This window comes from Cheilinus undulatus, linkage group 19, assembly GCF_018320785.1.
Source record: "Cheilinus undulatus linkage group 19, ASM1832078v1, whole genome shotgun sequence".
Lineage (NCBI taxonomy): Eukaryota > Metazoa > Chordata > Actinopteri > Labriformes > Labridae > Cheilinus > Cheilinus undulatus.
The window spans coordinates 12141830-12157095 of NC_054883.1; the positions used below are offsets into that span (position 1 = coordinate 12141830).

The 15266-nt window shown below is 39.4% G+C and overlaps 2 protein-coding genes across 5 annotated transcripts in view; one reads left to right on the forward strand and one right to left on the reverse strand.

The window, feature by feature from the left end:
- The first annotated feature begins 68 nt into the window (after positions 1-68).
- bdh1 (3-hydroxybutyrate dehydrogenase, type 1) lies at positions 69-7177 on the forward strand. Of its 2 annotated transcripts, none has more exons than XM_041814771.1 (5): positions 69-287; positions 3957-4067; positions 4162-4303; positions 4385-4537; positions 5938-7177. In XM_041814771.1, exons 1-5 carry the CDS (start codon positions 249-251, stop codon positions 6402-6404), a joined length of 912 nt encoding a protein of 303 aa, XP_041670705.1. In that variant the 5' UTR covers positions 69-248; the 3' UTR covers positions 6405-7177. The 2 variants fall into 2 exon arrangements, with proteins under 2 accessions (XP_041670705.1, XP_041670704.1); XM_041814770.1 differs by lacking the exon at positions 69-287 and adding an exon at positions 3034-3539.
- Positions 7178-9017: 1840 nt separating this feature from the next.
- nck1b (NCK adaptor protein 1b) overlaps positions 9018-15266 on the reverse strand; it is a 54888-nt gene continuing 48639 nt past the window's right edge. For all 3 annotated transcript variants that reach the window (XM_041814105.1, XM_041814104.1, XM_041814106.1), the window contains one exon: positions 9018-12623. In XM_041814105.1, the coding sequence (XP_041670039.1) occupies positions 12423-12623 (201 nt within the window). In that variant the 3' untranslated portion in view covers positions 9018-12422. The remainder of the gene's footprint in view (positions 12624-15266) is intronic.

Sequence of the window (15266 nt, forward strand, 5' to 3'; positions counted from 1 at the left end):
ACAAACTGCACCATGAAGACCAAGGAACACACCAGACAGGTCAGGGATAAAGTTGTAGAGAAGTTTAAAGCAGGATTGGGTTATAAAAAATATCCCGAGCTTCGAACATCTCACAGAGCACTGTTCAATCCATCATCTGAAAATGGAAAGAGCATGGCACAATTACAAACCTACCAAGAAATGGCTGTCCACCTAAACTTACAGGCCTGGCAAGGAGAGTATTGATCAGAGAGGCAGCATAAAGGCCCATGGTAACTTTGGAGGAGATGCAGAGATCTACAGCTCAGGTAAACATACAGCCAGAGCTACAATGGAGTGGTTTAGATTGAAGCATATTCATGTGTTACAATGGCCCTGTCAAAGTCCAGACCAAAATCCCATTGAGAATCTGTGGCCAGACTTGAAAATTGTTCTCAGATGCTCTCCATCAAATCTGACAAAGCTATTTTGCAAAAAGGAATGGGCAAAAATTTCAGTCTCTAGATGTGCAAAGTTGGTAGAGACATATTCAAAAGACTTGCAGCTGTAATTGCAGTGAAAGGTGGCTCTACAAAGTTTTGACTCCTGGGGGCTGAACACTTTTGCACACCACACTTTTCAGATTTTTTTTTTTTTTTTTTGTAAAACATTTTTAAAGCCATGCATAATTTTCCTTTCACTTCATAATTATGCACAGCTTTATGTTGATCCATCACATGAAATCCCAATTAAATATATTTACATTTTGTGGTTAGTATTCAAACTATTTTCTTAAAGTTGTGAGTTACACTGCCTGAGAATTACAACAACATATTTTTTTCCTTCAGGTGATTTTTACCAATGGGGACGCAGCATTTTCAGCAACAGAAATATGTGGCTTAAATATCTCAGCCACCCCTTGTGGCTTGCTGCAGTATAAGGATTTAACTGTGTGAATAGGGACTGAGTTCACTGCTAAAGGCTAAAAATAAGGTGCATTTCAAAGATAATACATTTATTTAGGGCTGCACAGCAGCGCAGGGGTTGGTGCTGTTGCCTCACAGCAAGAAGGGCCTGAGCTCGCTTTCCGGTCGGGGCCTTTCTGTGCCGAGTTTGCATGTTCTCCCTGTGCACGTGTGGGCTGTCTCCAGGTACTCTGGCTTCCTCCCACCACCATAAACATGCTCATTAGGTTAATTGATGACTCTAAATTGGCTGTAGGTGTGCATGCAAGCGTGCCTGGTTGTCTGTCTCTATATGTCAGCCCTGCGACTGACTGGCGACCAGTCAATGTCCTGTCGCCCAATGACAGCTGGGATAGGCTCCAGCCTCCCTGCGACCCCAAACGGGATAAGCGCAATAGAAAATGGATGGATACATTTATTTAGACAACAATGTTTCTTTAACGCCCCGGCCCTCATGTCTGCATGTCTGCATAGACATTAGCGGGTCATTGTACAAATGTAATTGATAACCCCTGCTTATAGAGTATATTCAGGTAACAACCCCAGTTTGGAAAAAAATGGGATGCTGTGTAGAATGTAAAAAACAATGCAATGATTTGCAAACCGCATAAACCCACATTTTATTCCCAAGGGCATAAACCTATAAAATAGACATTAAATGGGGCATTTAACCATTTAATGAAAATTATTAACTCATTTTGAATTTAATGGCAACAACACATCTCAAAAAAGTAGGGACAGGGCTTTGTTTACCATTGTGTTGCATCCCCTCTTCTCTTAACAACAGTCTGTAAACATTTTGGAAGTGAGGAAACCATATACTTGAGTTTTTGAAGAGGAATGTTGTCCCATTCTTGTCTGATGTATGATTCCAGCAGGCCAGTTCAGCACCTGGACTCTTCTACAGCAAAGTCATGCTGTTGCGGGATGTAGTATGTGGTTTAGTACTGCTTTGCAAAAAACAAAGGCACTAATAGACTGTCTAACCTCTGTCCTATCCTTGTGTATAAAATATGGGTTTATGTGAACTGAAAGTTGTTCCATAGTTTTTATTTAAATTTTACACAGCACCCCCACTTTTTTTGGAATTGTGGTTGTAATTAAACCATACAGTATGCCCAATACAGGAGGTTTGTGGTACAGAGGTAAAGCTATACTGATAAAAACCAAATTTTTGACATTTTTTGGCCAATTAGAACCCATTTTGCCACTTGATTTTGCTACTATTTACCAATTTTTTGCTAATATCCACCATTTCTTACCACTTTTAACCATTTTTGCCACTTTTTTAGCCTCTATAGACCCATATTAGCCTTTTATTTTTATATTTACCCCTGTTAACCTATTCTTGCTACTTTTAACTATTTTTTTTCCACTTTTTTGACCACTTTACACCCATGTTAACCACTTTTTTTTGTACCAATACTAACATATAGCCACTTTCGGACCTTGTTTTGCCACTTATTTCTGCTACTTTTAATCCAATAGTGTCATTTTTTCCCCTCTCTTAACCCATATTTCCACTTTTTAACCACTTTTAACTCAGTTTTGTTAGTTTTCCCACTAAATTTATTGCTGTTTCTTCCCCTTTATTTATTTATTTATTTTTCTTTATCATTCCTCACATCTGCCATTACCATCCAAACGGTTCAGTCCGGTGTTGCTATCCACATTTTTACCAATACCTAAAAAAGATCATTTTGTTTTGAGGGGTTTACATCTTTAAAAGGGTTTTTTTGTACAACTGAATTAATAAACTGAATTCGTTTTCTTTTGCTTTGATAAGAGTGACTATTATTCAGGTATTTTTTGTTTTTGCAAAGGCTTAACGTTACAATGGATCATGATTTTTCTAAGCAATGGCCCCCCATTTGACTGGGACCCAGAAAGCTCTCCTCATTATCTCCTCTAATGAGCGGCCTTGATCATACAGCCTACGCTGTTTAGAGGTTTAAAAACACACAGCACACGGTTTCCTTTTTGAAAGCTCTAATGAAATCTTTCCAATTCTGTTAAATCATAAAGCACCTCATACTGCATTAGAAGCGGTCCCTTTAAAAGTAAGGGTCGGACATTGACAGACTGAGCTCAGACGGCGTGCTTTTTCCAAGGGACGTTTACGACGAACGTCACCAGAATACGGATAACCGTTAACAACTAGCGACGATAACCTTTACGAGTGCCATTATAGTACTCAACAAAATGACTGAATTACTGAGCACATAAAGATAACGGCCGTCTCTGCCGAAACAGTCTGTCTTGTTCTGACGTTTGAACCAGACCGAATTTTCCGTTTTGAGCGCAGCCCCGGGGTATTTGGTGATGTGATCCAGGGGGCGTGACGTGACCCCGCACTGGCTGATGCAGACCTCTCCAGGAAAGTAAACACACCATTCCGTCAAGATGGCCCCGCTCCCCGGGTTCCGAGTGGCTCTGCTGGTGTCGTTTTCAGTATTTCTAACGGTGGTCCTGGGCTTTGGACTGCCTGCTATGCTTAACGCCGCTATGAGGGTGTTTGGACTACCGGAGACGAGTGTAACCGAGTGCATAGTTGTGCTATATGTATTCTTTGTGCTGTACGTTTCGACGCCCCGAATTCCTAGAGGAAAGGTTGAGGTAACGTACAATACCGACTTATATTTCCAACACGGAAATAACCAAATGTCCCATTTAGGCTGCCGTATATTATGGATTTAGATTAGTGTGATGCCGAAAATGTCATTACAGCAGTGTAGCATGTCACGTACTCTCAACAGGTAGAAATGTAAGGTATGGTTCGTTTTTTAGTGAAAACCCGTACATTATTAATCATGTACAAAGTCCTAGACTTAGTGTTGATAGAAATTAAACGTGAAAATAGCTGTATGCGACTGTTTCTGACATTACTAATCTAAATGACGTTCTGTTTATGTTCATTTACGTTAGACTGGAGACAACCCCGTTTAAAAATTAACTTGTTGGATACTTAAAAGTGATGATTCTTTAGATTTCTATTAAACCAAAAAGACTACCTTATTCTGTCTTTCTCTGCAGGTGAAGGGTAAAGCTGTGTTCATTACAGGCTGTGATAGTGGATTTGGTCATGCACTTGCCAAACATCTGCACAAACATGGCTTCACAGTCTTTGCTGGGTGTCTTCTAAAGGTACGGATACAGAATTACACCTCATATGCTTTGCTGCATTTTCAATATATTAAATCTGAAGTTATGCAACTTTAAAGGTGCATCTTCCTTGCAGGATAAAGGTGGAGAGGGTGCAAAGGAGCTGGAGGAATTTCATTCCGATCGCATGAAAGTAGTCCAACTGGATGTGTGCAGTGATGAACAGGTGAACCAGGCTGCAGAATACATCAGGGATAATCTGGAGGAGTCAGAGAGAGGTACTTTAAGCTCCACTGTATTGAGCAATCACCAGTTTTTCTCAAAAAGATTACTCATAGACTTTTTCCCTCATGACTCAGGTCTGTGGGCGGTGGTGAACAATGCTGGTGTGTCCACATTTGGAGAAGTGGAGTTTACTTCCATGGACACCTATAAGCAGATGTCAGAGGTCAACCTGTGGGGAACAATCCGGGTTACTAAGGCTGTTCTGCCACTGATCCGTAGGGCCAAAGGTCAGCCACTGCCTTCTGTACTGTATGTTAGAAATCTACCTGGATAAGTTAAATAGTGTCCACCACAGCAGTAGTTCAGAACTTGGATTGTGCATTTTTTTTCCATGAATGATTATAGGCATGCTTAGAATTCTTGTTGGAAAGAAAACTCTCCAGACAAAGAAGGACAAAGAAGTTGTGTCCTGGGATTTCTGTGTGGAATGCTAACTATGCAAACAGGCCTGACATTGAAGGATAAGTTTGAAGTCTTTCTTCAATGCAAAATTAAGCTTTCTATAGAGAAGATAAAATAGTATTTTGTTAATATCTATATTTTTTGCATAATTAAAGCTTTACACTAGAAACAAAACAGAATAAAATTGCCAGAAACCATTAACAACTAGTCATTCAAAAGGTATTGTTTTTCATGTAACTTTCCACCATAAAGTTGCATTTTCAGATTAAATCTAATAGTACAATAACTTTTGCCCCTCAGCAATATTCGACTTTGACAGCAAGTTGCGTTTTGCTCACAAGAAGTGTGCATGGCTTAACAGCATCAGTTCACACACCAGCAACCAGCTAAAACAAAGCCAGTTAGCTGATCTTGGTACAGTTAGATATAAAAGCTGAGATCTGAGAAACAAAAGTAGACAGATGAAGCTAAGAAAAGAAAAAGAGTGACTGAGCAAGAAGCTGGGAAAAAAATCGACAGCAGAGTGTTCATTACCAGAAGTGCTTATGGCTTAACAGCACCAGTCTGCACACCAGCGTCCAGCTAAAAGGAAGCCAGTCAGCCGATCTCTGTTCCGTTTGATACAACAGCTGAGGCTAAGAAACAGAAGAAGATGGTGACAGATGAGGCTAAGAAAAGAAAAAGAGAGTGACTGAGCAAGAAGTCAGACCACAAGTCAACAGTGTAGTGTACATTCCTGTCTGTATTCACTATGTGTGAATGTGATGTAACATTTAGGCTGTTCACCAAAGTCTCATGTTTTGCAGCATTATGTTACAGTGTTCACTTAAAAGGCACTTTTATCCAAAGCTATGGAGGACTAGATGCCTTTCACTGGCAGGCCAGAGGGGTTGTAGACCTGGATGAGGGAGGTGTTTTTGTAAGAAGCAGGGTTTTGGATTATTATGGAGTTTAGTCATCTAACCTAAATGAATGTTTGGCTTGATAAGAAATAAATCCATCTCATGCCAAACAACGGGCTCTAGACCCTAGCCGTCATATTTATACAAAATTTGGCACAACAGCACTTGATATGTTTTATCAGTGTGCTGATGTGTACCAGACATAATTCTTACCCAATCATTGTTTAGATTGAAATAAGGCAGCTGTTTAAGAAGAGTCCTTTAAATTTGTTTTACAAGTGAATAAATCCTGACTTCATCTCTGTTCTCTGACATCTCTCCAGGCCGCGTTGTTAACCTGGCTAGCATGTACGGGAGGATGGGAAACGTCATGCGCTCGCCTTACTGTGTGTCCAAATACGGCATTGAAGCATTTTCTGATTGCCTCCGCTATGAGATGAAGCCCTGGGGCGTCAAAGTGTCCGTAATCGAACCAGGGAACTTCATCGTAGCCACGGGCATCCTCACACGTGACATTGTAGCAAACACAGCTAACAAACTGTGGAACGAGGCACCCCCACAGGTGAAGGAGGATTATGGGAAGGCCCACTTCGAGCAGCTCATGGCTCTGATGCGCTCGTACTGCAACAGTGGACAGAAAAGCATGGCTCCTGTTTTGGATGACATCACTGACGCCCTTGTGTCCAAACGTCCGTACACACGATACAGCCCCATGGAGCCGCACTGGTGGATCAGAGTCCAGATGATGACACATCTGCCCAGCGCCATATCCGACCTCCTCTACTTCTAAAAGAGAAACCATCCTTCTTCCAGCTCCCTGTTTCTGCCCTTGGATCACAGATGGCAGCGTTTATTTAGATGATGTAGCACTACATAGATCTGCAGACTCACACTGAAGAGGGATTCCTCAGCACTTGAAACCATTCACTGATCAAGCCTTAAAACTAAATGTTTTTTAGACTGTATGTAAATTATTGCACTTTGCTTTTGTATGTCTGACAACCAGAGTAGCTGTGTAAACGGACACATTCCATGTTAAGTAGTAACTACTGAGTGGTGGATATCAGCAGGGTAAGACATTGTCATAGCATTAAATCATGCATCTTTATTGCTTGCTGTGGTTTTATCATGTATCTCTCACATTTCTTTTCCCTTCCTGGTACTTACGTTTCCAGCTTGGAAATCTTTACTCCCTTCCTTGGTGTGAGGACCAAGTGAGGGAAGAAGGGCTTCCTGCTGTTGTGTTGTGGCAGACGCCGGAACAAACTGAGGTCAGCTACTGTAACGACATGGTGAGATTTGGCTCAACTCATCTGAAAAGTTACATAACAACAGCACAAGCCTTGTTTGTCTGAAATGTGCTTCGAAATTCTGCTGGTTGCTCGGACAGCGAGGTTGATTGATGTGATTAATGAGCATGATGGGACAAAAACACGCCCCCTGGCTTTCCTTGCTTCTAACTTCTAACTGGAAAAAATATTTTGTAAATAAGTGATGTGAATGAAAATAATGAAAAAGTATAATTTTTCAAGAATGGATTGAAATAAAGTGACCGAAATGTGACTGTGTCTGTGAAGTGTCTTTGAATTAGGTCTGGGTGTTGGCAGTACATGTAAGGACACAAACAGCCACCAGGGGGCAGACGTGCACCATAAAAGACCACAAATGAATCATCTGCTGCCTTTCACTTGATATTAATGTCCCAATTTAGGCTTCTTTATTATGGCATTATATCAAAGAAAAAGCACAGCAATGAAAATGTACATTACTGTAACACTTCAAATATAAGCACCCTTCAATTTAAGACCTAGGGTGTTTAGCCAGCCTGGTGTTCCCTCATGTTTTGTCATATAAAGATGTTGAAATTAGAGGCCCCTTTGCATTTAGTGCTGATACACATATGAGGAAAAAATTATAAGGTGTTAAACAGAGCAAGGAAATTTTAACACAGCTTTTCCAAACATCCTAGTTTATTTTTGATGCTTCCACTATTTTTACTTGGCACACAAAAAACTACCAGGGTCAAAATTCTCAGCCCCCTTTACAACTGACCTTTTTATTGAGTCTTGGCACAAACCATTGTGCAATGGTGTGCTTTAACTTTGTAATGCTCATATCTTGTAAAATCAAGTTAAAACTGGGTTTTATCTTCCAATTTACATACAGGATAAAACTTGAGTAAGGGTTTGAGCTGTCACTGGAGAAAGAATCATGGCAAAAACAGAAGAAATCAGTTTCAACATGAGGAAAAGAATCATTGATGCTCACAAAGCAGAAGGATAAATTAAGTTATCACAGCATTTCCAAGAGTCAAGAACTGGAGGTATCAGGCAATTCAGGACAAAACAAGCCTAGCAGAGGTAGGAAGATAGAGATTTGAAAGACCCTGGAAAGAAAACTAGTGTCTAAACAACTGTGAAGATACTAGTGATTGACTTAGCCAAGTCAGGAATTGTAGTTTCAAAGAAAACCATCACTGGATTGAGAGGTTGCAAAAAAACTCCACTTCTGCAGAAGAGACCTTCAAGCCTGACTGAAATATTCCAGAGAACCTGGGGAAAGATTATGCATACTGGAGGCCTGTCCTTTGGTCAGATGAGACCAAACTAGAGCTCTTTGGTCATCGAGATGTTGCTTATGTTTGGAGAAAGAAGGAAGAGGTGTATAACCCAAAGAACACCGTCCTCACAGTGAAAAAGCAGTTGGGAGTATTATGCTGTGGAGATGCTTCGGTCATCTAGAATGGGAAATGTCATAAAGGTAGAAGGAATCATGAAGAACATGTGAGGATTTTGAAAGAAAACCTCAAGCAGTCAGCAGCAAAACTGGGTCTTTGTCACTTTGTCTTCTGTGACTCCAGGTGAAAAGCTACCCCCAGAAGACCAAAGTGAACTTAATGACTGTCCTGCATGAAGTCCTGACTTGAACCTCATCGAAAATCTGTGGGGTGAACTGAAGACCAAGGTCCATGCCAGAAGTTCATCAAATCTGGAGGAGCTTGAGAGATCGCCAGAAGATAAATGGGCTGGGATTCCTCAGGAGATGTGTCTGAGACTTGTTCAACTACAACAAAAGGCTGCAGACTTAAACAGCAAAAAAGAGAGACAACTGATTGTTAGAAAGAAGGGGGCTAATAATTTAGACCTCTGTCGTTCTGTGAAATACTTTTCTTTCTGTGTTAAATATCAAAAATATGTTAACAGATCCTTACTCTGATAGCATTTGGGAAATACCCAGGCTTTTAATAGAAGTTCTTCAGTATTTTCTAATAAATATGACACATTTCTTCAAAAGCTCTTGTGTAATTCAGTGAAATACCCCTTTTCTAAAAGTGAAAGTAAGAAATTCCAACATTGCGGACACACTGTTAGAAAATCAACAAAAACAGACATTTTTTTCATCGTTTATTAAGTCTTTGAACACTCTAATAAACTCTTCTAAATTATTACACCTGAAGACAATCTCCCCTCCGTAAAAACAGTATTAAGAGCATGACATTAAATTTCACAGCACTGCCTTTCTCATTCCACAGCATGGTTCTGTTTTCTTCACTCTCTCTCATACAGAAAATAAAAAAAACAACAACAAAAAAAAGCTTTTTGAGACAACGAACACCATAGAAATGTAAGCAGCACAAAAGCACCAACACGGGGTCATTTGTTTCAGAATATTATCAAGAAATCAACGGTAGGAGTCATCTCAGGCTTGTTTCACAGTCAGGAATTCCTGCTGAGTTGTAGTTCTTGAAATAGTTTGATAAACAATCTCTTGATAATATCTGACAAAAGTGACTGATTTTTAAATCTTTTCTGTACAGCTACAAGGCTCTGCTCATGCGGCCTCCATTGGTGTAAAATGAATCCCAGTATATAACTATATGAATGCAGTTCTGTCTTTGAATATCAAGTATAACATTTAGGATTTTTACATATTTAAGTGGCTAAACTGCAAAGTGAATGTCTTATTCTAGTCTTTTATGAAACACAAACTTTTTTCCTAGGAAACCATGACAGTTTCTTCACAACCAACAATATGTGATACCGTTACACTTGAGGTGCTCGTACACGAGATTCAGGTCATGATTACATCACACCTGGGAGTTCTGCTTCTGAATGAACATCACATATTTTATACTGTACATGTAGGCATTCACTGATTCATTTCAATGATGAAATCCGCAAAGGTTAAGGTCACTTGAAAACGAGACATGGGCATTTTATGCGTGAGAATAAACATTAAGCCTCTATTGTCAAAGTGAGCTCTAAATGAGGAAATACCCTTTCAGATATGAGGATGTTTGCTCACTCACTGAGCAGACGTGACTGATGCACATGCAAAAAAGCAACCAAATAGTGCATGGTGGTGACAAGAGAAGATAGAGACTTAAAAAAAAAAGGGGGGGGGGCGCTAAACCTTTGGTTGACAGAAAGCTGTGAAGGCACATTAACAAAAAAAAATCTCCTAAATCCTTCAAACTGGGGCACATGGCGTTGGCGTTTGTCACTTTAATGCTGTGTAATGTCGCAGATGCTAGAGCTGGAGACATGGGAGGAAAATTTCACCAAAAGGTCGCTGGAGGCAAATAGTATCTCACATTAATTGTCAAATAAACAAAGAAAATGGCACAGATAGAACAGTTAGGGATCAGGTGAAATAAACAACATGAATCCAGATTACTCCAGAGAAAAGAGGAAAAGAAGCACTAAAGTCAGAACAGGCAGGATAAATAAAATGATTTCATAATCAAGGGATGGAAAAAGCCTCACTGATAACTATCGTGTTTTACATTTTGACTCATTTAAATCCTGGAATGTGTCTTTTCAAAAGGATCAATCAAGGACCCTGTCTTTATATTTATAATTAGACCTCGCCTTTTTAACTCATCAGAACTCAACACGGAAGCTAACAGTGATCCTGTTTTTCATCCATTTATCACATCATGAATAGATGTGTCAATCACCTAGGGAAGCAGAAGAAGACAAAAAAGTTCACACCCATGTTTTGCACTCTTCTTAGCTCTGCTGACTATTTCATACCCAGACCTTAAAAGCCCCTGCCCTCCAGAAATCCTTTCATTCTGTTCCGATACATCAGCTCTGGCTCTGCTCACGACTAGGAGCGCTAATCCAGATCCTCCCTATAGATCCTGCTCTTGTTTTTAAGGGTCTATTTTTCCATTCCTCCTCTATAAAATCCCCTTTACTCCCTCTCTTCCTCCCTCTCTCTCTCTATTTCTCTGTGCTTGATCCAACAGCTGGAGAACTCATCACCGCCAGCATCATCATCCTTCGTCTTCCCTGCTGGAGCAGCTCCCTGCCAAACGCTGCTGCAGCTCTGATTGCAGGCGCTAATGCAAGCTGCCCCCTCGACATGCAACTCCACTTGGTCCGTTTTCACTCAAACAACACCCACTCACCAGAGACCTATACTGTAAATACAAACCATGTGTTCTGCTGACATTCACAACATCGGGGAAAACAAACTCAGTTGCCTTCCAAAGGAAATAAATGCAGAAATATCTGGCTTTAAACCATAAGAGATGTTTCTTTAAATCCTCGAGGAAGAGGGCGTATTCTAGCTTGATGTATGTGACTGCAAGCACACAAACGAGACCCCTGCATGACCCTCCACTCCCTCAAGTGATCACTAATTCTGGAGCAATGACATCATCCTCAGGACCGCCTTGACTGGCCCTTCATTTCCCCTCCCAGCTCTTGAAGAACAGGCGGGTAATTTGGAAGGAGGTTACACCCCGATAGCCCCGCTTCTCGCCCTTCTTCCTGCTTCATCTCAAGAGAAAACGCCCCCTTTGGCAACATACAAGGACACATCAGCTGTCAGTCATCACAGGTGGGTGGTGGGCTCTCTGGAAACCCTTTCTGACTCTCTGCATGACCTCAAGACACAAATGCACCCGGCGTCACTAATGTGGACAGCCAATCCCTCCTTTGGGAGATGCAGTGAAGGCGTGAGTGAGGAGGACGCTATCCCGTTAAGCGTGCATGCATGCAAAGTCATGGGATATTTTTTAAGCCCCCCTCCACTGCCTGTCTGTGATGCCTTAGCTTTGTAACATTCACATGATATGGATACAGCAATATGTGAGACAAGCAGTGAGACAAAAAAGATGACCTCCAAAATCTTCATGTGTCTGAGTGTTTCTGCAACTGTGATCCTAACAGAATCGTATCAATAAATATATTTTGGTCACTTAGTTTTTATTCATGATTAGCAGTTAGCAGAAGTCGTGGATTAGCGTGTCCACAAAGAGTGAATTAAGACAGACGACACAAACATGAGTTGCAGTGTAGACCTCGATGGGCCGCTCTGAAAAATGCCTGTGTATGTTTTGTTGTGTATTGAATACAGTTAAAAATCATCACATTTTAAAAAGAAACTGTTAAAAAGATTATATATTATCAACATAAACAAAAAGAGGAAACTAAATGCGACTCTAATAGATATCAAGGTGGAAATACATGGCGTAGCCTATGACCTAACACATCTGGATAATTTAAAATATGCGACCAAGAGGTCTGTAGTCATCTCTCAGGAGTCCATAGTCTTTTTGTCTCCCCTTTATCCATGTCCTCCTCTCCTGTCCTTTTCCATCCCTCCTCTTGGAATGCTCACAAATCGGGCATTACAGTCCTGATGATGTGTTTAGTCCTCAGGCTGGGAGTCTGAATGTTAGTGTGAGTGTTCTGCTGTTAAGTATCTGTATGTATATATATGGATGCAGTTAAACATCTATTTCTGTGAGTGTAAGTGCATGTATGTGTATATATGTGGCTGCTACAGAGAAGGATCAGGAGGCAGCCAAGGCCTTGATCAGGTACAGTTTGTCTCCCTGCTCGCTGGTGAAGATGGGGGCCTTTTTGTAGTGTTCCACAAGCTCCTCCATGGAGTTGAACTTACGCTGTCCGATGCAGTAAAGGTTTTCCTTCAGCTGCACTTTGAAATGCTTGTTCTTGCTCTGCGCTTTCAGGGAGATGGAGAAGTCGTTTGGCTGGAAAAGAAGAGGATATGCAAAGTTTGAGTACCTGTTTTTGTACTTTTTTTTTAAATGTCTGCATCCTTTCATATAAAGCTGGAGAAAAACTTGACCTCGTGCTTGCATGCAGAACATATACACACAGTTTACATATACTTGACTTTGTGCCAAGATTATCATAATTAACTAAAACTGAATTACTAATGCTAAAATGTAAAAATCCTTTTAGTTGACTAAAATACAAACAAGCCTTCACAAAAATAGCTAAAACTGTTCTGCAGGCTTACTAAATTAATTTGTAAATATCTTGCATCCCTAGTAAATAGCATCCATCATGTCTCTAGCATTAAGGTAAATATGTTGGACTTCCCAACCTTTTCCCCAGTAAGGGAACGGATTAGGAAAATAATCTAAATGGAATTTCTTTTTCAGTCCCTCATCTTAAATCATTTAATTTATAATAATAATTTTTCTGCAGCAAACAGCCCAGCAGTAGATAGATTCAACTAGGGCTGAAAAATTAACTAAAAGAATCTAATTGTGAATATTTTGACTCATTTTGCAAACTTGAAATGAATTGCAGTATTAAAAGGAATGATCATTTTACGGCATTCTCATTTTGGTTGAAAAGAAAAAACAAAAAATTAGTAAGGATGAGTTATTGTAAACTATTCAGATAGTGACACTTCAATGTCTGCATGATGTGTAGAGCAAAACATTGCTGCAGCAAAAACTTTGATAGCATTTCATAATAGTAGGCCCCCGTTATCCAGTAATTTAATAGCACAAGTATCTTGTAATATCTCAAGAATAAGAAGGTAATTACCTAGTAATAAGACAGGATTTTACCAAGTGATAACTTGGTAATATTAAGGAAGCATTCATTGAGTAATAATAATTTTATTGTCAAGTAATTCCTTGTAATATTGTGGTAATTCTCTGGTAATTAGGTGGAATTTACTCCAATCCTCTAACCTTTAGCCCTAAACCCAACCCAAAATTTTTCTTGAAAAATACTCAGGAAGTACTCACTTTTATTTAGTGGGCCAAAAAAATATTACTTGGGAACTATTAATCAACTTAAGTAGAAAATGATATTATTTCAAAGAAATTATTTGGTAAAATACCATCTAAAGACCAGAGAATTTCCAAACAGTTACTACTTGGTGAAATGTCATTTCATCACAAGAAAATTACCGCCTTATTCTTGTGAAATTACTGGATCACTACCACCTATTACTATTAAATTACCAGGCCATTATGGGCCAACTACAATAAAGTGATACAAAACCATTAAACTGTTATTTTGACACATTTCAGAACTAATAAAATATTAAACCCTCTGCAATTTGAGAACTGCAACAGACCATATTGTGGTTTAATTCCTTGCCAAGTCCTATTTCAGTATTAATTTTCATAGCTATTATTAATTTTAGTCTTAGTCTTTTGATTACCTGTCGTTTAGATTTAGTCACATTTGAGTCATTTCTACCCTTTTTAGTTTTAGTCTTGTTTTAGTCCATCACATTTTAGTCTCTACTTTCAGTCCAAGTATTTATTTCTTTCCTAAATCTAGTAAGAAATCAAGGTAGTGTGTTCTCTACACACTGCCAACCTGAGGTCCCTGCTTTCTACAGCTCAGAGGCAGAACAGATACAGCTCATTGTTTTTGACAGATTTACCCACAGTGGACAAATATGGATTTTGAATGTCTGACAAAAACTAAATTTCATTTTAGTCTAGTTTTTTCATCTTGATGAAAACCAAACCTTCTTTTCTGTCAGTTTCAGTCACCACAGATCTATGTTTGACTAGTTTTAGTCTAGTTCTCGCCATGAAAAAAGCTTGTTGACAAATATTTTTAGTTATAGATTTAGTCGACCAAATTAACACTGCCCTATTCCTCGCCCAACTAAGTCTGGGAGGGAGTAAAATGGTCTAGTTTGATTGGTCGAGACTTCACAAAATGATAGTAATAGGTCGCGAGTGTGATTCAGACACCAAATTAGAATAAAGAAAAGAGGAGCGAAGAAAGGCCTTTCCAAATATTACTTTTTAAAATGGTATGTTCACTTTTTCAGGTCCTTTTGGATCTCAACTTCAACAAGTGTCCCATAACAACAGCTCATCCTGAAAAAACACAAACTAACACTAAAAAAAACTAAACAAAAACAAAAAAAAGCAGTAAAAACAAATAAAAACTGACCTGAAATTTATAGCTGAATGTGAAAACAAAATAAAAACTAATGAAAAATCCCTCATTATTCTAACCTTGCTTTGTGCAACATTAATTCACCTCTACAGGCACACTAAGAAGCTCTGGCCACACACAATCACCTTTTATGAAGGATGTAAACAATGGACTTGTGTCTGACACAATATAAACATAAATAATCAACAGTAATATAAGATCAGCTTACACAACTTATGACCAATGAAAGTAACTCCGTTGTCCCCTTCTTCCCTGACATTTCCTCCATGCATACAGTCATTGTGTTTTAGTTGAACTAGTGTCCATGTAAACTGGTGACTCTAAGCCTCCATAGATATCAGTCAAAACAGAAACACTGCGTGTACATCAGTTTTCCATTATAATGATAAAATATACGCATCCAATATTTGAACAATGAAACTAAACACTAACAGATCCACACACAT